We start from the raw sequence: 21,780 nt of genomic DNA on the forward strand, positions 1-21,780 counted from the left end.
CTCTACTCAGTTGCATACCGCCTACTTCGAGGCGATCTATGCCTGACATACAAAGCTATGTCAAATCCAGAATTAATGGACATGCTCCACCTCAGTAAATCTAAATCCCTTAGAGTCACACGCTCGAGGGACTTGAACCTCAGCACAGAAATAAATAGAACTTGCTGGAGGGACAGGTTCATAACCCAGAGGCTCCCTTCGCTCTGGAATAGAATTCCAGTTCATGTGAGGCAGAGCACCTCACTGAATCTCTTCAAGAAGAATCTCGATAGGTGGATGGGGGATTGTAGGTTTGTCCCAGGGATTACTCCTGTGTCACTATTAGACAGAGGCACAGTAAACTAAACCTTAAAAAGGGCGCAGTATACTCAAATCAAGGGGTGGCGTAAGTCATACAGAATCGGGCTAGGCTTATAATTGCCCCAGGGCAGATTGCCTAGTATGAACCTATGAACCTATGCTTCTAGCTAGATCAGACCAGACTGAATTCCTCCTCCCACGAAGAAACAGCCAGGCCTCTCTAGACAAAAGATTACACTACAAGCTCCAAAGGTCACAAATAAGTTCTCCAAGTGAGAACCGCCCTCAACAAAGCTAAAAACACAGCATCAATGGGACCTGACGGTATCCCGGATTGCGTGCTACATGAACTCCAAGAGGAGCTAAACCCGCACATAAAAATGCTATTTAACCTTAGCCTTACTACAGGATATGTACCTGAACACTGGCGTACAGCAACAGTGGTCCCACTCCACAAAGGGGGTACCTCTACAGACCCTGGGAACTACCGCCCCATAAGCTTAACCAGCCTGGTCTGCAAAGCTATGGAAAGAATCATTATGGAACTCATAAACAGAGACATTGGGGACCTACAGACACTTGACCCCACCCAGTTCAGCTTTGTAAAGGGCAGATCCTGCCTTTTGAACCTGGTTGACTTTTTCGAAACAGTCATTAGAGCCATTAATGAGGGCAAAGCAGTCCATACAGCCTACCTGGACTTGGCTAAGGCCATCGACACAATACCCCACTCAGGCATCATAGATAAGCTCAACAGCTTAAACGTAAACCCTTATGTCACTAGATGGGTTGCAAACTGGCTAAAGGACAGAACCCATAAAGTTAAAATCGCTGGAGCAATGTCAGACTCAAAGCCAGTCACAAGTGGTGTCCCACAGGGATCTGTCCTGGGACCCCTCTTGTTCGGCATTTATCTCTCAGATGTTAAAGCAAACATGGGAGGGTTGTGGCTGACAAAGTTCGCAGTTGACTGCAAACTAGGCGCCATAGTCGTTACACCAGCGGACACATACATCCTACAAAAAGGCCTCACAGAAACAGACAACTGATGCCGGAGTCATGGCCTTAAACTAAATGCCAAAAAATGTATAGTCATCCCCTTTGGGAAAAACAAAGTACCCACAAATTATCACATAGACAGCAACCCACTGAGTACGGAAAAAGTAATCAGAGACCTAGGGACCCAAGTCGACAGCGACCTCTCATTTGACACCCACGTTGCCAAAGTGGTTAGAAAAACATTCTACCTTGCACACCTTATCATGAAGGGATTCACATCCAGATCCAGGGATGTCATTGTACCTCTATACTCCTCCCTCATCAGACCCATGATTGAGTACAATGCCCCATTTGGTATGTACCTCACCCGCCATTTGCAACAGCTGGAGAGACCACAAAAGTACCTCATCAAGAGGATCAAGGGTCTCCAACATATGTCTTATTCTGCCAGACTAAAGAAACTCCAGCTCTATTCAGTAGCATACTGCCTGCTCAGAGGTGATCTCTGCCTGACGTACAAGGCCATGTCCAGTCAGGAACTGATGGACATGCTCCACCTCAAAAAATCCAAATCCATCAGGACCACGAGAGCTAAAGACTTAAACCACAGCACAAGTATGAATAGGACATGCTGGAGGGATAGATTCATAACCCAAAGGCTTCCCATGCTCTGGAACAAGATCCCAGTTCATGTTAGGCAGAGCCCCTCACTGACTCTCTTCAAGAGAAATCTTGATGAGTGGATGGGAGATCGTAAGTTTACCCCAGGGGTCACAACTGTGTCACTACTAGACAGGGACACAGTAAACTAATTCTATTATATAAGGGGACCTTCACTGTGTCACTACTAGACAGAGGCACAGTATTCTAAATCTATACAGTGCATTTTTGTACCATTTCATGGGGTGGCGAAAGCCACATCACTATTGCTAGGCTTACAAATGCCCCAGGGCAGATAGCCTAGTACTAAACTATGAAACAGTAATAGATATTCAACTCTATGCTAGTGTTCTTCAAGTACAGCAACAGTAAAAAGAACAGAGTAGACAAAAGAGGAGGCAAAGATCAGAACAGAGGTAAGGATTGAATTCACTAAGTCTAAAAAAACAGTTGCACAGTTTAAACATATGCAGCAAATGTTTTTAATAAATCAGAAGTGCAGAAAACAATTGAAAATAAGCACTTATCTTTTCCAGTCTCACAGCAGAGCAGTAGCAGAAGGCCTGTCTCACTGCAGCTTAGAGCAAACAAGTTAATTCACAGATCCTTGGCAGACTAGCCGACCACAACTACCTCACAGTCTCCAGGAACAGAAGTCAGACTCCAAGACCTTCAACAATCTGATACAAAAATGAGGGTGGGGGAGGACATTCCACAGACAGACCTGTTCACTTCACTTCTCAGGCAACAGCTCAACAAATTCTCCTGTGTGTATCTTAGCAGGAAGGAGTAAGAAATGAGTGCCTTTTCAGTCCAGTCTGATGGAAAGTATAGTTGTGTAAAATCTTACCATAATCTTAGATGTCCTTCTCTTCTATGTGCTGCTGTATCCATAGGGGGTTTTGCTTGTTTCTTGCTACTGTGTTGTGGGTTAATGTCAGGTAGAAAGGGCAAGTGTTGATGTGGAAGGCAAATTCCACATAATGACTCACATGAGCACTGGCCCAGACCACGATCATTCGACTTGTGAGATCTGTAAGGCCTTTGTACCCAAGACTCTTAGGACAGGAACACACAGCAGTGTGATAGTATGATTTCACAGTTGTTGCACCATCTTTTTTTAACATAGATGCAGACTCCACCTCGTCTGGTCTTTCCACACAGTGTATGTTTTCTGTCTGCACAAAACAGAATTTCAGTCAGGGACATTTACCATCATAAACTCACTCTACAAGGAACATGGTAAGTTCCTAATGTTCATAGGATGGACAGTACATTTCCATTTCACCTCTTTCTCTCTTGAGCTGTTGACTACACCCAGGGTATTTACCAAATGCTTGGCTCCAGTCTTCATCTACCTAAAACTTCTGACTACTTACATCTACTCACTGAGGCCTTTTTAGAAGAAGGTAGAAAAGGCTCTTGATTACACTGCAACACGCCTGACCAACAACTGATCACTTCCCTCACCTATAAAGACATGCCCCATCCCATTTCACTAACAGACTTTCTGTGGGATAGTGGTGAACAACAGATGAACCAGACTGTCCCTCCCACCTTAAAATGTCTTCTTGATAAACTCCTTTTTCTTACAGAAAGAGGAAAGGGGCTACATAACAAGTGAAATCCCATCTAACAGCCCTTGGATTCATTCCTCACAACCTCCTAAGGCAGGCTACATGTGAGGAAGGTAAATGATATGTCAGAAACTTATGGCAGTAACATCTTCACTTTCTGAAGAAAGTACTGCCAATTACACCTTCAACTCAAAGGAAGTTCAGAGTGTGGTGTTTCTCATATAAACAAACATAGGCATGGTATTCAAAAATCCCAAAGATTCCAAACCCTGACTACAGAAGCATTAGGCTGCTTGGAAGGGAGTCAGAGTGTTGTAAAGGCTCAAGGAAGGCAGAACTATTAGGCCAAAACAAATCAATATTAAAGAGAGACACCTGCTCTGATACACGAACTACAAACATTCAAGGTGGTCTGGAAACCACAGTATGGCACATCAATAAATGTGGAGGAAGATATTAACTCTTCAGAAGAGCCATGACAGCATGGGAGCTAGAAATTCAGGAAAGCAAAAACTACACCTGCAGGCTCTTCCTATTCGTAAGATCATAAGAAGTTACTTGGCTATTGGCACTGAGGCCCTTTCAAGCCTAGCCAAGAATTTAGCCCATGTTCCAACAAGTCAGCACCCTATGCCATTGTCCAAGCAGGGACGCAGGTGGAATCCCAGGGATGTTTTATCTGTTCCCATCCAGTTATCCAGGTTGCACTTAAAAAGGGTTAATGAAGTACTCTGCTTGATGTGGAGAAGGGAGTCTATTCCACAGATGGGGAAGTCTCTGGGACACACATCTGTCCTGCCAACCAGTCCTTTTGATGATAAAGACCAGGGTGAGGTCGTGCGTGTAGGTTATTCGAGTGGAGCTTAACTTGCAGATATGCAGTGGTCCCATCAAGGCAGGGTCTGAGATTGCTTTGTATGCCAGACAGAGGTCACCTTTGAGGAGTCTGTAGGAGACCTGAGTAGAGGGACAGGGCCTTTAGCCAGTCAGTGTAGGGCAGATGTTTAAGGCCCTGGATTCAACTGGTGAGGAACCTCTGTCATCTCTCCAGCTGCTGCATGTGCTTTCTGAGGTACATGCCGAAAGGGGCATTGTACTCAATAATGGGTGTTATAAGGGAAGAATAGAGTGATGTTATGACCGCCTTGTCCCTGGATTAGTTACCTTTACTAATGAGGTGAGCTATGTAGAATGCCTTCTGTACAATGGAGGCCAAAAGTCAGTTTGCTATCGGTCTGGCTGCCCAAGTCCCTCACGACTGATTGATAAAAAAGATCCTAAGCACACAATGTGATAATTGATGGGGATATCACTCTCCCCAAAGGGAATGATGTATTTTTTGGCATTCAGTTTGAGGCCATGTTTCTGGCACCAGTCATTTGTTGGGGTGAGACCCTCTTGGAGGATGTCCACATCATTAGGAGAAATGATGACAGCACCCAGCTTGCAATCATTTGCAAACTTGGTCAGCCATAGCCCACTGGTTTTGGCCTGCACCTCAGAAAAGTATATCCCAAGCAGCAGAGGCCCCAAGACTGATCCCTGGGGTACACCACTCATTACCAGCCTACTGCTTGAGGTGGCTTCCCCTATTTTGACTAGGTGGGTTCTGTCATTGAGACAGTTTGCTTACCTATCTGGTAACATATGGATTGATGCCTAGTTGAGAGTTTATCTGTTACACCTGAGTGGGGAATAGTATTGAAGGCTTTGGGCAGGTCAAGGTAGGCAGTGTGCACTGTCTTCCCCTCTTCCATGGCCTTGGTGATTGTCTCAAAGAAGGTGACCAAATTTAACAGGCATGACCTCCCCTTGATGAAACCAAATTGTGTGGGATTGAGTGTTTGGAGGTTGCCAATGTCCTTGTTAATGAGGCCCATGATAATCTGCTCCATAGCCTTGCAGATCAGGCTAGTTAGGCTGATGGATCTATAATTTCCTGGATCGGTGGACGCTCCACTTTTTTGCAAAGGGATGATAGTGGCTGTCCTCCACATGGCTGGGACAAAGCTGGTACTGAGGCTTTGGTTGAATAGGGTGCCTGGAAGTTCCTGTCTGAGTTCATGCAAGATGCAGCCTGGGATGTGTTTGCCTTTGAGAGGGCAGTCATACAAAATGGCAGCGCCCTGTGTGGCTGCGGCTGTGTCAGCTCATTCTAGAGATATGCATATTTTGTCTTCTTTTGCGCAGAAAATCTTGAAAAATGAGTTTCTGCACTTCCAGTTGAAAGTACAATGACTTATAGTAGACATAAGTTGCTATAAATTAAACAGTCAACAGCTACATGTTGCAGATTGGATGCCTTGAAGTCTGCAGAATATCTGGGGCCTACAACAGCTGGCTACTTTAACTCTTCACACTCTAAAGTGCCTGAAACTGGTAGAACAGGTTTCTAGAATATGCTGGACAAGAAAAGCAAGAAAGAGATGTCAGAGAACAAGGAAAAGAGGTTGCAGAGCTGGTATTGATATAAAGTTAAAAGCAAACCCATACAGGCCTGTACTACCAGCTATACTCCTAGATAATGTGAGATCACTGGATAGCAAGATGGACTACTTGAGACTGGGATGCTCCAACAAAAATAAGGTGAGAAATACTTGTTTATTTTTGACTACTGAGACGTGGCTGCATGGCAAGATAAATGATAGTGCAGTACACTTAGAGAATTTACCAGGAGTACATCTTGCAAGAGCAGGAGGAGGAAAACACACTGTTAACATCCTGAGCATTTGTCGCCCTGAGATGCTGTAGTTTTGACAGGTCTAGCATGAAACTCCAAGGTCCATATTTTCTTGGGAACCAGAAAGATTTTCAGTTTGAATTCTGCTCTTTGCTCTGCTCGAGAGACTTTCTTTACTGCTTCTCATGAAGGTAGTTGGTCCAGAATTGAACTAGGGCATATGGGGCATTTCCATCTAAGGGTAGGAACTCTGAACTCAGTTTTGTTTCCTGAGGCAGTCATTTCTCTTGCATATAGGTATGTGATCAGGTCAAAACATCTTAATTAGAGAAAGAGAGAGAGAGAGAGCTCACAAGCATTCCTCTTAGGAGAAATAGGGTAAAAGGGGAACATGTAAACAGGGTAAGATTGTTAGAAGTAGGAGGAGCCTTCCTGGCTAGTAGAAACATTGCTTCAGCCTATTCCTTGTTGCGTACATTGACTCCTGTCTCCCTTCTAATGGCTTTTCTCAAAGGTCTTTTATTGAAATTGTTTGCCTAGGATTGCTCCTTGTAAAAGGGTGGCTGTTTGGTTGAAGGAGTTTGGATACCTGTAAGTCACTGAATTTAGACTCTGTAAGGATACTTTAGTGAGGCTTATTAAAGGTTCAGCTCCCAAAATGTTTGTGTGTGTTTCAATTCTGCTGCAAGATCACAGTTGGGTGAACCATGTTCACCCCTTCTGGATGTTCTCAGTTCTCACTAATGTCATGTGACCTGGAGTTAGTACTTGGAGGATATTGAGGCAAAGTCCCCCATATGGTGATACAGGGGGGCTTGCACCCTCCAACAGGTTGTTTTAGTAATTTCAGTGGCAGTTTTGGTGGGTGTGTCATACAGCAAGTTTGCTCATCCAATATCCTTTCAGGAAGTTGTACTTTCACTTCTCATAATGGACCCATTTTGTGCTGTGTTTAGGAATTAAAGTGGAAAACTGTTGTACTGTTGAAGTAGCCAACCGTTTTTTTTTCCAGTCCTTAAAGCACTTCCATGAGGTCCTGAAAAAGATCCTTGTCCAAATAAGGATTAAGGAGCTGTCCTTTTACATTACCTGGCAAAGGCTGGATATTCAGCATTGTGTGCCTTCAAATCATCATACCTAAGGCAGTGGCCATGGCACAGGCATTTGTCAAATCATAGCCAGATGCAGTAGTAGTAATAGTACAAGTAGTACTAGAAGTACTAATAGTGCTAGTAATACTGGTAGTCATAGTAGTCGTCATAGTAGTAGTACTAGTAGTTGTCGTCATAGTAGCAATAGTAGTACTAGTCATAGTAGTATTAGTCATAGTAATAGTAGTAGTAGTAGTCGTCATAGTACTAGTCGTAGTGTGTTTTTTGACTTTTGATGGCAGTCTGGAACAGAATAAAAAGTTTTTGCTTTAGGGCTCCATTTTGGATTGCCTTCATGTCTTCCATTTGTGTGAGAATTTGTCATTTCAAGACTTTGGATTTGGAACTGTAGAGCCCTTATTCCCAAGCTGAACGATGCACCTATTTTGTTCCCAAACCTATCCAGGATACAGCTGTTTTTGTCATTAGAAGCAGTTGTATTGGTAGACACCACTTTAGACCCCCCTCCCAATGTCTTACAGTTGCAAATTGGGTATTTATAGAGGTATTTGAAATTTCCCCCAAACCCTCTAAAATGTGTCTGGTTTCCTGGAGCCAGAGAATGAGAGTCTGGTTCTACTGATGGATTTTTCAAAGGCATCCTTGATTGCTTGATAAACTGAAAGAAGGCCATTGGCTTTGGATCCCACTGTGCCCAACAATTCTAAGTATGTTTTGTGAGTGTCCATATGCCCTCTCCCCCTCTCATTTAAAATGTTCTCACATTAAGCTGATGCTTTCTATAAAGGAGATGTCCTCAAGTAGAAATAAAAGTGACCTTCCTTTATTTGTGTTGTATCTTACTGGAGAATAGAACCAACCTGAGTATATAAGGTTCTCCTCTACCTAAACATCAGAGTCGGACAAGCACTCTAATGTCTCTTGCTTGGAGTAGATGCAGCAGAGGTCAAACACTTTTCCTCTGGGGGTGCAGGAATGTGACCCTTTGTCATATTGCTGTACATTCTTCAGCAATCATCTATAATCAAAAATGGTTGGGGCATGTACCAGGGGCATAGACAGCCCTTACATGGGCATCTGTTTCAGAGGGCATAAAACTGGAGGCTCAGTCAACTTGTGCTTTTTAAAAGATGCAGTAATCAGTTGCCATCTTGCATTGAATATTGGGTTCTTTGCACAAAGGGTGGTAATACCAAGGGATGAAGAGTATTCCATAATGGGGGTACACCTTGATCTTGCCATCTGATGACTTCTGGTAACTAGCATCCTAAATAACATTAGAATTCTCATTTCTACATCCTTTATGCTACTTAATACAAATGGCAACCAAAGAAACTCTACCACTCCTGCTACTTTATTATTTGAAGTGTGTTACCTCCCATCATATTACTTCAGAAATATTACATTAAAACGGGTACTGGATGTATTATAAGATATTGACATTAAACACTATTCTGTACCCTGAAGTTCTAAAACTACTTCAAATCGTATCTTCAAACCATTGTGCCCCATTTATAGTCTTACATTTATCCCGGGTGTTATACCACATAGATGGAAACCTGCTGCCATTTCCCAAAATCAAAAACTATCATCCATAAATTTCAGATCAGTTGTCTTGACTGGCTCTGTCCATTAACCAGTGTTATTGAGAAAGTACTAAAGCAACCACTGAAGTAGAAATACAAACTAAATTATGTTGGATTATCTGGTGGTGGTGTTTGTATTATTATTGAGAAAGCACTTTATTAATTAATGGGATGCATTTATTTCTGCATGCCCTGTTCTCTTTCAAATTTCACAAGTTCATAAGGTATTAACAATACCCTAACATTAATATTTACATTAACTAATTACATGTATGAAACAGAAAAAGGAAGTGCAATAAGAGCCCATTTTATTAACCTAAAGCACCCATTTGAATATGTCAGACACATCCTGTTACTCAGAGCCATCGCTAAACTGCAACCACATGCTGTGAATTTTTGCTGAGGTGTGACTAGGTTACAAGACCTGTGGATGAGTACTGGCTTGTGATGGGGGAGGAGGGTGGTGGTGAGGGCAACAAGGAAACCCTGCTGGAGCTGAGGGTAAACGATACTGCAACTCACTGGAGCTACTGCCCTCAGGCCTTTGGAGGGCTAATGGAGTCAATACAATCTCACACTCTGCCCACAGACATTTCTTAAGTTGACATTTTTGATGTGGCAGTCTATTTTATGATTATCAAAACCTCCAGAGGAAGGTTCTGCTGCTGGAGAGGGGACAGACTTCCCTTGGCCTAAAGATATGTTTTTATCTATGAACTAAGAGCCCATTGTTTTTAAGGCAAGACTGGATGCCTGTCACCTGTGTAGGAATGATGTGAAGGTGGGATTGTTTCCTGTAGATGCACTTGGTGATCTTTTCTGGGGATGCCATCAGCCATGGAAAGATCTTCAGAATCACAGCATAAAAAGACCAAAATCATTACAATACAGTGCAGTGAAATTAACAATGCTAGTAAATGGAGAGAGAAAAATCCAAGTTTGAGTACTTGTTGCAGTATGGTGGATGTTACTTGGTTGAAACAACAGGCAGACTACTGATTACTCTTATACAAATAAATAAATAAGTAAAATGTTACTATATTACTAGCTGTTCTTTTATTCTAAGTGTCTTAGAGGGGTCAGCTGTACTCTGGGGAAGGGCATAGCTGTGGAAATTCGGTCAGGTGAATAGGCGTTCACCGTTGGCTAATTCTCAAGCATTATTCATTATGCTGTAGGAGTTGTCCTTCTTATTAACTCATTAACACCTAGGGACGTGGAATGACACACCTCTAGCAGCCTACATTCATTTTGCATTCCAGAGCATTTTATGAAAAGTAAACTTAAAAGGCATTAGATAAAAATGTCGATAGATTGTGAACAGTAAAAGCTGTTAAAACTGTGTAAATGGCAGTGCTTTTAGTAAGATGCTTTCTTTACAGTGATAATAGTGCATTCATAGACTTTCCACAGATACTATAATATATTAAAATGCATACACATCCAAAATGTATTTTTTCCTAAACTTTCACAGTCGTTTCTTAAAAACTGTACAACCTAGGTATATAGTGTTAGAACACTTTTTGTTAATCAGACTTTTACAGGACAGCAAGACACATTTATTGAGATATTTACAGAAATTTGAAAACATATACTTAAATGTATAATTAGCAATATAAATAACACTGAATATCTCAATATTTGCAATGTACATTGCAAAATCAAATAACATTTTTCTTCAACATCTAAGGTTTTGCTTTGTGTCTCGTAGTGGTTTTTTAATTGCTTGTTTTCTGAAGTAATAAATATATATAGATTCATAGGTAAGTACTAGGCTATTGGCCCTAGGGCCTATATAAGCCTAGCCAATAAGGTAGCCTGGCTTTCGCCATCCAAGAAAATTATTTTCCTGTGCCACTGTCGAGCAGAGCCACAGAAGTGATACCCGGGGTGAATTTCCTATTTCCCATCCAATTATCAAGATTTTTCTTGAAGAGTGCTAATGAGGAGCTTTGTTTGATGTAGATAGGTAGTTTGTTCCAGAGTATGGAGAGTCTCTGGGACAGAAATCTATCCCTCCAGCATGTTCTGTTTATTGTGGTGACCAGGTTTAGGTCCCTAGACTGTGTAGCTCGGAGGGACTGGGATTTCTTTAAGTGGAGCATGTCCAACAGCTCTGTGTTTGACATAGCTTTGTATGTTAGGCAGAGATCACCTCTGAGTAGGTGATATGCGACAGAGTAAACTGGAGTTTTTTGAGACGGTCTGCGTAGGGCATCTGTTTGAGGCTGGTAATTATCTTTATGAGGTATTTATGCGGCCTTTTCAGTTGTTTTAGATGTCTTGTGAGGTACATACCAAAAGGGTCGTTGTACTCTATAATGGGTCTAATGAGTGACGGGTAGAGGGGAACAATGACCTCTTTTTTTCCTGGATGAGAAACCTTTTGTGATGAGGTGTGCCACATAGAAGGATTTCCTGACTACTGTGGCGATGTGATTATCAAAGGAGACACTACTGTCCACCTGTGTCCTAAGGTCTCTTATCACATTTTCGGTGTTAAGCAGACTACCACCTATGTAGTAGTTCATGGCTACAGAGTTTTTACCAAAGGGGATAACAATGCACTTCTTGGCATTGAGCTTGAGGCCATGGCTTTGACACCAGGCATCTGTCTCAGTGAGGCCCTTTTGTAGGATGTCCAGTTTCGATTATGGCTCCCAGTTTGCAGTCATCTGCGAACTTTGTTAGCCAAAGACCTTCTGTGTTAGCCTTTACTTCAGAGAAGTAGATACCAAACAGGAGAGGACCCAGGACTGAACCCTGTGGTACTCCACTTGTCACTGGTCTGAAGTCGGATTTGGAGTCTGCTACTTTTACAGTGTGGATTCTGTCAGTGAGCCAGTTGGCAACCCATCTTGTGACATAGGGATTTATACCTAGTTTAGTGAGTTTATCTATAATTCCAGAGTGGGGGATGGTGTTGAAAGCCTTGGCGACATCTAGATAGGCTCTGTGAACCACCCTACCCTCGTCTACAGCTTTGGTGACTGCTTCAAAGAAGTCTGTCAGGTGTAGGAAATATGATATGCCTTTTACAAACCCAAACTGGGTAGGGTCCAGAGTTTGGAGATTACCATTGTCTTTGTTTATATGTTCCATGATGATACGTTCCATGGTCTTGCAGACCAGGCTCGTCAGGCTAATGGGGCGGTAGTTCCCGGGGTCTGTGTTGGCTCCCCCTTTGTGGAGTGGGATAACCATCGCTGTGTGCCATTCAGTGGGCACAAAGCCTGAGGTGAGGCTATGATTGAACATGGTACTTAGGTGGGGTGCCAATTTGTTCTGTAGTTCGTGTAGAATGCAGCCTGGGATGTTGTCAGGTCTCATGGGTGCTGTGTTCTTGGCTTTGGAGAGTGCATTTTTTATCTGTGCAGCCGTGATTACAGGAACGTTGCATTCTTCCAGTGTAGAGATGGGTTCTTTAGGGGGTGAGAGGGGGATAAGGTTAGCACAGAACCTGTCTGCCAGGATATTGGCAATATCAGTTGGTTCTGTATATTTAGTGCCATTGTGCTGTAACTCAGAGCAGATCTGAGTGTTGCCATTGAGATTCTTGACATAGCTATAAAATGCTTTGTGGTTGTCCTTAGAATCAGTGGCGATTTTGTTTTTGTAACTTGCTTTGGAGGATTTTATGAGGGATCTCAGCTTCTTACTGAGGCTGACCAGGAAGTTTCTGCAATCATGGGATTTTACTTTTTTTTGCAACAGTTTCTTTCTTCTGTTGTAGAGTTTGTTTATGGCAGGGGACTACCAAATTGGATTCATTTTTTTGGAGAATAGCATCTTGGTTCTGTTGGGGATAGCATGATCCATACACTCGTGTAAGTGCTTATAAAGTGCATTTGTGTAGGTTTCAGCAGCCGTACCTCTATTGTCCATCTGCATGGGTGTGGCGAAGTTTGCCACTTCTGTTTTAAGAAGCATGAAGTCGGCTTTGGAGAAATGTTTTACGGTAGTTTCCCTAGTGGGGGGTGGGGGCGGGATGTGGATGTCTAGGGTGATTAGCTTGTGGTCGAATATGACCAACGAGGAATTGACCTTTGGTGTGGAACACCGGTCACCAATGTTGGTAATGACCAGGTCTAGGATATTGCTGCCCCTGGCGGGGGTGTGGATAAATTGATCCAAGGCATTGGAATTTATGAATTCCAGAAAATGTTGAGCAAAAGAGTTGGAACATGAGTTGTTTTCCTAGTTAATGGTGGGATAGTTGAAATCGCCCATTGTTAGGGTGTTGGGTTGCACCCTAATATTTTCCAGTGTATCAAGAAATGAGAAGTGGGAATCCTGAGGCAGGGTGGGGGATCTGTAACAAGCTGCAGTTTGGATTGAGGTCTTGCCCAGAGTTAGTTACACTTGGATAATCTCGGATGCATTATGCTGAGCAGCTAGCCTGGAGATGTGGATATCCTTAATGAATATGGACACACCTCCGCCTTTAGTGTTTCAGTCCAGGTTAGGTGGCCGAAAGGTGTGGTATGAATTATAGCTTGGTAATGCAGGGGGTGCTGTCTGGAGCCTTGAACCAGGTCTGTGACGCTGCGCAGATGTCGATGTTCTCCATTTTAAGGAGTACCTCGAGTGAGTGCATTTTGAGATTTAGACTTCTAGCATTGAGTAGCATTACCCTCAGATTTTGCTTGCTTGTACCTGTTTTGGTGGTGAATTTGTCATTTGAACCTTGCCTAAAAAAGGCACTATAGGGGTGGCAAGAGCCTTAGCCAGTGTCCGGAATCCCAAGGGTGACAGGTGCAGGCCATCTCTGGCAAAGCAACGTGGTCTGTCGATCATGTGGATCCCCTTAGAATGACACCAGAAGCTTAGCCAATTGTTGAAGTCAATCATTTTGTCCTTGTACTGTGGTTTCATTCTGGATGATTGCAGGATGCTAGTCAGGGCTAGGGTCATACCTGCCTGGGCTATAAGATTGGAGAGCTCCTCCATGTCTCTTTTCATGTAGTCCAGGGAGGTATGTCTCAGGTCATTCACACCAACATGGACAATGACAGAGTCATATTTGTAATTGTTGTGGAGTGACCTGAGTGCGTGCGTTATGTGGCGGATCCTGGCACCTGACAGGCAGCTGACAGTAACTTTCTCCTTGTCTAGCCTGGTGAGTGGAACATCAGTATGCCTGACTGTGGAGTCACCTATGACTAGAGTATTGGGTATGTTATGCCTTATGGGCTGTGGTTGAGTGGCACACTGAGTTTGTGGGCTATGTGTAATTTGGGTTGTGTTGGGGGTGGAGGTTGCTTGCGTTTCTGCTTTGGAGGGCTCTGTTGCTTGGGCTATTGTTTAATTTCATAATTACTAACAAACAACTAGAGATATCTGCGGTATGGTGCATTATAAATGGACAGTGATACAGAGTCTGACCATCTCCCACCATAGTATATCACACCGTACCCCAGTAACAGTTATGAAAATAATAAGAATAAGAATGATTCATTTCTCTACTGCAGGACATCCTGGATTAACACTCTGTGTCCTTTTGTTAAAAACTCCTTGCACTTTCTAATCCTGCCTATAATTAGTTGATAAGTCACTTGGTTAAAGACGCCAGACCCAAAAAAAAATCTGGACGCCATATGAAGTATGGGTGTGATCTGGAAATATACAAAAAAGGTATAAAAAATATGCATAGGCTTAAGTGTCTGATATTTTGAGCCTTGTCAATCCAGAGCCAGGTGGAGCTGAGAGCAGTTGCATCTTACAAGAGCTGGTCTTTAAGTAACTTCATTTCATGCATGCATTCATTGGTTCATAGGTGTTTACTAGGCTAATGACCACAAGGGCCTTTTTAAGCCTAGCCATGCATCCCAAATCTCCGACAATTCTGGTACTCTTGGCAAATGTAAGTAGGGGCTTGGGAGATGAAACATTTACAAGAAGGGGTCTGGGAGATTTATTTATTTATTTTTATGTATTTATGTTTTACAGAGAGCTTATCAGACAGTGCAACAGCATTCAGTAACCGAGCAAAGCATCTGAGACAGCAAATGTGGTGGAAGGAATGCAAAGTAAGTACACAAGGTTGTCTGCACGTATGTGTGTGTGTGTGTGTATATATATATATATATATATATATATATATATATATATATTTTTTTTTTTTTTTTTTTAATTAATAGTTTTCATTGTTTGATTACACAGACAGCAGTTTGATAGCCTTGCATGATCATTTCAGTTTATTTGTTTTGTGCACATTTGCATTTTGGTAATCATGTGTTCCCACCTGACATTAAGGTGTCTGTCTACTGTGGCAGACCTGAGAATGTATGCTTTAACAATGTATGCAGTGCATAATGATGCAAATGCATTAGCTGTAAAATCCCAGAACTGTAACAGCAGAGAATGTATATTGTCAGACAAATGCCTGAGAGCGAAATTGCTGGTTGCTGTGAATTAGCAAATTGTAGTTCTAGCTTAATGTGAGGGAACAGTGATGGGAAACTGTACTACACAGCTTAATCCATGGGAATAATAATAAATGAGTAGAGAATTAAAGACCTGCTTTACACAGTGGGAAAGGAGAAATATGGAGGAGAACTTTCCCTCTCCTAATCATCAGTTCGGTTTAATTTGACTGGGAAGATTTGTGAGTGGTGGTACTTTTATGAAACACCACTAATGTTTTAGCACATACATGAAGTATGCCCATGAGTCTAAGCTGAGGAATTTTGTGATGAGTTGCTTGGATGTCGTACTGCAGTGCACCCTAGTGCTTTCCGTGAACTTCCGAGATCAGTTCAAGATAGATTTTAGTTAAACATGGGGTGTGGGTACTGATTTTATTAAAATAATTTCTGAAGTCATGCTGAAGAGGCATATGGTAGACTTTTGAAACTTAACAGAGCCTGTATAGTGATATTATGTTCTCACTCCTTAAAAGTTTTTTAAAAAATGAATAAGCTTTTGTAATATTTATGACATTGCAGGCTTGACTATTCAATGAAAGCATAAAATTATTGGTACTGATTACTCAGACTGTTTCAGAATAAGGTGCCTCCACTGTACAAACTGTATAAAACCAGCAACAGATGTATATTGTGTGTTGCTGGTGGGTGATAACTAGGTCTGCAATCACACGGATAGTATTTGTAACTTGTACGTGTCAGTGTATGTGCATATGTAAACGTATGTTTACACTCTATGAACTGTATAAAACCAGAAACAGATGTACATTCTGTGTTGTTGGCGAGTGATAACTAGGTATGCAGTCACATGGATAGTGTTGTAAATTGTACGCATCGGTATATGTAAACGTAGCATCGGTATATGTAGCGTATGTTTACACTCTACGAACTGTATAAAACCAGTAACAGATGTACATTCTGTGTTGCTGGCGAGTGATAACTAGGTCTGCAGTCACATGGATAGTGTTTGTAACTTGTACGTATGTGCGTGTCTGTGTATGTACATATATAAACATATTGTTTGCAGATACATAAGTATACACACAAATGTGTGTGTATATTCATATAAGTAATGCGTGAGTCCATCACCCAAATGTTTTAATGATGAGCATTATATTTTTTCCCTACAGATGAAGGCAATCGTGTCATTGGTTGTCATTATTCTTCTGTTAGTAATTATCGGTAAGCACTGGAAGTTTTTTTTTTTGCTTTGTTGTTATCTTTACCTTTTTTTCACTGTAATTCCTACTGTGTGTTCAAACGTGTGTGGGGTGTAGTTGTGGGTGTGCAGTCCTTCCCCTTGTGGACAGTAGTACACCAGTTTAACACTGTTTATTGCAGGCTGCTTACTCACAAGCTGTGCTTTTTCTACTTTCATTTCAGCTTCTAGTATTGTAGCCATTATCGTCCCTTTCCTGTAATCATTATCTTCTCTTTCCTGTGACCATTGTCTTCTCTTTCCTGTAACCATTGTCTTCTCTTTCTCGTGACCATTGTCTTCTCTTTCCTGTAGCCATTATCTTCTCTTTCCTGTGACCATTGTCTTCTCTTTCCTGTAACCATTGTCTTCTCTTTCCTGTGACCATTCTCTTCTCTTTCCTGTAGCCATTATCTTCTCTTTCCTGTGACCATTGTCTTCTCTTTCCTGTAGCCATTATCTTCTCTTTCCTGTGACCATTGTCTTCTCTTTCCTGTGACCATTGTCTTCTCTTTCCTGTAACCATTGTCTTCTCTTTCCTGTAGCCATTATCTTCTCTTTCCTGTGACCATTGTCTTCTCTTTCCTGTAGCCATTATCTTCTCTTTCCTGTAACCATTGTCTTCTCTTTCCTGTAGCCGTTATCTTCTCTTTCCTGTGACCATTGTCTTCTCTTTCCTGTAGCCATTATCTTCTCTTTCCTGTTCTTCATTCTTGATATTTATTGTTGTGTTTGTGTTTTACCTGTCAGTTGGTTCAAAGCTCATGTCCTCTGATAGCGGAGTGACACCTCTTGAAGCTCATGCCCTGCGATAGCGCAGTGACCCATCACAAAGCTCATGTCCTCCGATAGTGCAGTGACTCATCTCGAAGCTCATGTCCTCTGATAGCACAGTGACCCATCTTGAAGCTCATGTCCTCCAATAGCACAGTGACACATCTCGAAGCTCATGTCCTGTGATAGCACAGTGACTCATCTCGAAGCTCATGTCCTCCGATAGCACAGTGACCCATCTTGAAGCTCATGTCCTCCAATAGCACAGTGACACATCTCTAAGCTCATGTCCTCTGACAGTGTTGTGACAGCTGCAAGGGGTGTAGCAGGGATTAACAAGCTGTTGGTGATAGGGTCCTTGAATTGCAGGTGATGTTAGCAAGTGTTGGCTATGGAGCTATGGCCAGTGAACTGGGACATCAGATTCACTAGCCTGTTTTTTACTAGACACCTGTATTATATCATCACTTAAGACATGCATTCACAGAAAATAAAACAAACCATATTAACATTTTTTTTAATTTACATAGATTGAACATCACATATTTTCTTTCTTTATAACCATCACCCGTCCAACATTACTTAATTTGCTCACTTCCTGCCTTCCATTATACCTCCTCCTGCTCCTCCTCCTGCACATTATTCTGCATGTATTTTTCTCGCAATTTCCATTTATTTCTATGTAATTTGCTCCTGCCCTTTTCTAAAAATCCCTCTTTCATTTGCTTTATCTCTGTTGCAATATGCACTTCTTCAAGTACAGATGGTTTAGACTCAGATTTCCATTTTGTAGTAATTGATTTTTTTTGGCAGGCACAAGAATTAAACTTAACAGTGCCTTAATGTGTCTAGGCAATTCAAATTGTGTATCCTAGCTCAAAAAATAGTTTAGATAGTTACAGCCTAGGTTCGTTAGCCTCTAGGTGACAGAGTCCATAGACTATTTGTGGCTTCAGAGCCAGTAGGCTGTAGCTGACGTTAGGATCACTTGAATGTCTGCAGCATTAATACGTCACATTACATTCAGTTGACTGGTGCCAGGGTGATTGGGCATTTGATGTCATTAAATTCAGTAGGCTTTCAGTGGCGTTAGGGTCAGTAGACTGTGTATGGTAGCAGGATCAGTAAACTGTTAGTACCATTAAAGTTAGGAGGTTGTTACTGGTAGCCTACAGACCTTAATGCCACCAACATTCACATCAGTTTATGGTCTAAACCATATTGCAGTAGATGTAGCAGTGCTTTCTGCCCTTACTGTTTTGTTTTGTTTTTTTTTAACATTGATTGCATTGCTTCATCCCCTTAGAGAAGGCAGAAAAGTTACTGTCTGACCCTGACAACACAGTTCCTGGAAAAGAATAGGCAGATATGAGTCTCAGGTAGCCTCAAACTGGAGCCACAGGCCTGAAGATGCATCATTTGCTTCCCCTCTCAGAGCCAGAATGAATCCAAGTGTGATGTGGTCAAAGTAGTCAGAAGATGTAGTTTTTCTGTTCTATCAAGCTGTGCATGCTAACAGAGGTGCATTTGTGCTGGGACAAAGCCATAATTGTGGATTTTCATACAGGCAAAATGTAGCCATCATTGGTATCAGTATTTCAGTATTTTGAGAAGTGTGTGTGCGTGTGTGTGTCTATATATATATATATATATATATATATATATATATATATATATATATATATATATGTATACACACACAGACACACATAATATCAAGCTGTCTGTCTTATCTGTCTTTTTTTAGGAGATTGTCATATTACCTTCGCTCACAGGGTTATTTGCTGCACAGGATGCCACCCAGATGAAATGAGTTAGTTACCCTCCCCAAAGAAGATGGTACAGTTGTGGATAATATTCTAACTCTTTGATGAAAGGTCACTCTAATGATAAGGCTGTTTGCTACCTAGAGTTTGTCATCCAAGAAGGGAAAATGCCAGTGTGGGAGGCAGATTCCCCATAAGGATCATCACAAACAGTGTCCTTTTTTTGGGTGCTTCCGACAACCATACATCTTGTACCATCCATAAGGAGTTTGTGCCTAAGACCACTCATAAGCCATTTGTCTTCCCTGGCCATTTATCTTGAAAACCAGTGGCTTAAACCACTAGCCCAAGGTACCATGGTAGAATCCTTTAACCCTGAGGTACTCCTACTAGATAAGAAGGCCAAGAAGTCTTGGGCGGATTCTTTAGCTGTCCAGCCTCCAGCAGACGTCCATCTAGAAGTGGGTAATAGCTCAGTAGGTTGTTCAGCGTCTACATCTCACTCTTCTGCCGTGACCCTGTCTGAGGCCGAGATAGATCCATCTTTTTGCATGTCCTCTGAGGCTTTCCAGGTATCTGCTCTGGATGTCGAGGGGGAATCGCAGTTGATTATATCAGAGGGTCCTCGAGGGATTCTACTGAATTTGATCAGGGAGGAGGTTCTGGGTTCTCTTATTGAATCTCGCCAAGGGCCAGAACTGCTGGTATTTGTTAGGGTTGATGTCCTATCCAAGAAAAGACAAAAAAACTAAGCATCTTTCATTCCGTCCTAGGGATCCTCAAAGTGAATGGCAAAAGTTTATTAAGAGTTTGTTTTCTGCATTGATGGCCTTGAAGCCAACTCATGGGGTTTCTGTGCCTGCTTCTCCTTGGAACTCTACCCCTTCTAAATGGATTAGGAAACCAGATTTCTTAGATGAGGATTCGGTGTCTAATGAGGGGCCTTTGCGCTGTTCTTCACGGATGCCTTCACCTATGGTTTATTGTGCTGATGAGGAGTCTGTTAGCCCTGGTCTCCTTTTGAGGAATTGTCCTTGGGGACACAATTGATAGGATGATGGAATACTTTAAGTGGGATTCTTCTCAGGTGTCTGATATTCAAAAGAGATATTATGAGTTGCATCAGGTGGATACTCCTAAACCATTGGCAGTTCCTCCTGTGTTCACTTCCTTGTTAGATACTTTCATTGCTGCTTCCAAATCAACTGATTCTAAGCCTCTTGCCATAAGAAACCTGATAGGTTCTGTAAGATTCCTGAGGATTGTCTGTTTTTATTTAAATGTCCTTCTGCTGATCCTGCTATGATGGCAGTCTGTTCTGACAAACCTTCTAAGCTCTTACCTTCTTCCAAACTTTTGCCTCTTGATAAAGATAGTAGAGCAATGGAGAGGATTGGTAAAAAAGCTTACATTGCATCTACTTTGACATTTAGGGCTGTTAATTACCAGACCCACGTACCAGGTATGCTCTGGCCTTGATTGCTCAGGCATGCCAGGTTATTTCTGACCTCTCTGATTCTGAAGGCAAATCTTGTATCTTACCAATTTTAGGTTCTGCTTCTCAAGTGGCTTGCTATTCTATTAGGTGTAGCTATGATGCTGCTGATGCCTCTTCCAGGGCTGCAGCTTTTGAGTCTGTCATGAGGGGTTATTCTTGGCTTCTTCTCCAGCCTCTGCCAGAGGACATTAAGACCAGGTTGTTAGATGCTCCTTTGGATAGTAAACATATTTTTGGGAGTGCTGCTGCTGACCTGTTGTAGTCTGTTCGAGAGAAAGCTTTTTTGACGGTCCCCCCACCTTCTCTTACAGCAGACTCCTTTGTCCCTGCGGCTTTCCGTTTGTGTTCCAAATTGTCATCTCATCACTTCAGACTTTTGGGTTCTTTCTATCAATCATCAGGATTGCTTCATGGTATGGAAGTCTCTCTCTCCTTTTTCAAGGATACCTCAACCTCTTCTAGAGCAACTTCCTCGTTTCCCAGAGGTTATAGTGTCCCTAGTGTGCGAAGGAACCATTCAACCTATTACCCCCTTCCGGAGTGGGAAAGAGTTTTTATTCCAGGATGTTTGTAGCTCCTCAAAAGGATCTCTTCCTGCTCAACATCTTTCTCAAGGTCCCTTCTTTTCAGAAGCTTACTCTTCAGACCTTGTTTCCTCTTTTACTACCCCAGGCTTTTCTGGTGTCTTAGGTTCATAGGTTCATACTAGGCTATCTGCCCAAGGGCATTTATAAGCCTAGCCCATAGTTATGTGGCTTTCGCCACCCCTTTAGTTTGAATAAAAACTATGCCTATCATTTTTCTGTGCCTCTGTCAAGCAGTGACACTGAAGTAATCCATGGGGTATATCTGCGATCTCCCATCCATTGGTCAAGATTCCTCTTGAACAAGGCCAGCGAGGTGCTCTGCCTCACATGTACCGGGATTTTGTTCTACAGCATAGGGAGTCTCTGGGTGATGAATCTGTCCCTCCAGCACGTTCTATTTATAACCGTGTCAAGGTTTAAGTCTCCCGCCCTTGTGGTTCTGAGGGATCTAGATTTTTTGAGGTGAAGCATATTCATCAAATCTGGGTTTGACATGGGATCTGAAAGATGCTTACCTTCTTATCCCTATTCACCCTCTTTTCAGGAACTTTTTCTGTTTCTTAGTTTCTTCCTTTCATTTTCATCTCTCTGCTTTGCCCTTTGCCATCTCTACTGCCC

At 42.2% G+C, this 21,780-nt stretch overlaps 1 protein-coding gene across 4 annotated transcripts in view; it reads left to right on the forward strand.

The window, feature by feature from the left end:
- VAMP4 (vesicle associated membrane protein 4) overlaps positions 1 to 21,780 on the forward strand; it is a 641,282-nt gene that overhangs the window by 591,366 nt on the left and 28,136 nt on the right. For all 4 annotated transcript variants that reach the window (XM_044085250.1, XM_044085251.1, XR_006366637.1 and 1 more), the window contains exons 6-7: positions 14,864 to 14,943; positions 16,470 to 16,521. In XM_044085250.1, coding sequence (XP_043941185.1) covers positions 14,864 to 14,943; positions 16,470 to 16,521 — 132 coding nt within the window. The remainder of the gene's footprint in view (positions 1 to 14,863; positions 14,944 to 16,469; positions 16,522 to 21,780) is intronic.

The sequence above is a fragment of the Protopterus annectens genome, chromosome 10.part0 (assembly GCF_019279795.1).
Source record: "Protopterus annectens isolate FY-2018-M chromosome 10.part0, PAN1.0, whole genome shotgun sequence".
In the NCBI taxonomy this organism is placed as follows: Eukaryota; Metazoa; Chordata; order Ceratodontiformes; family Protopteridae; genus Protopterus; species Protopterus annectens.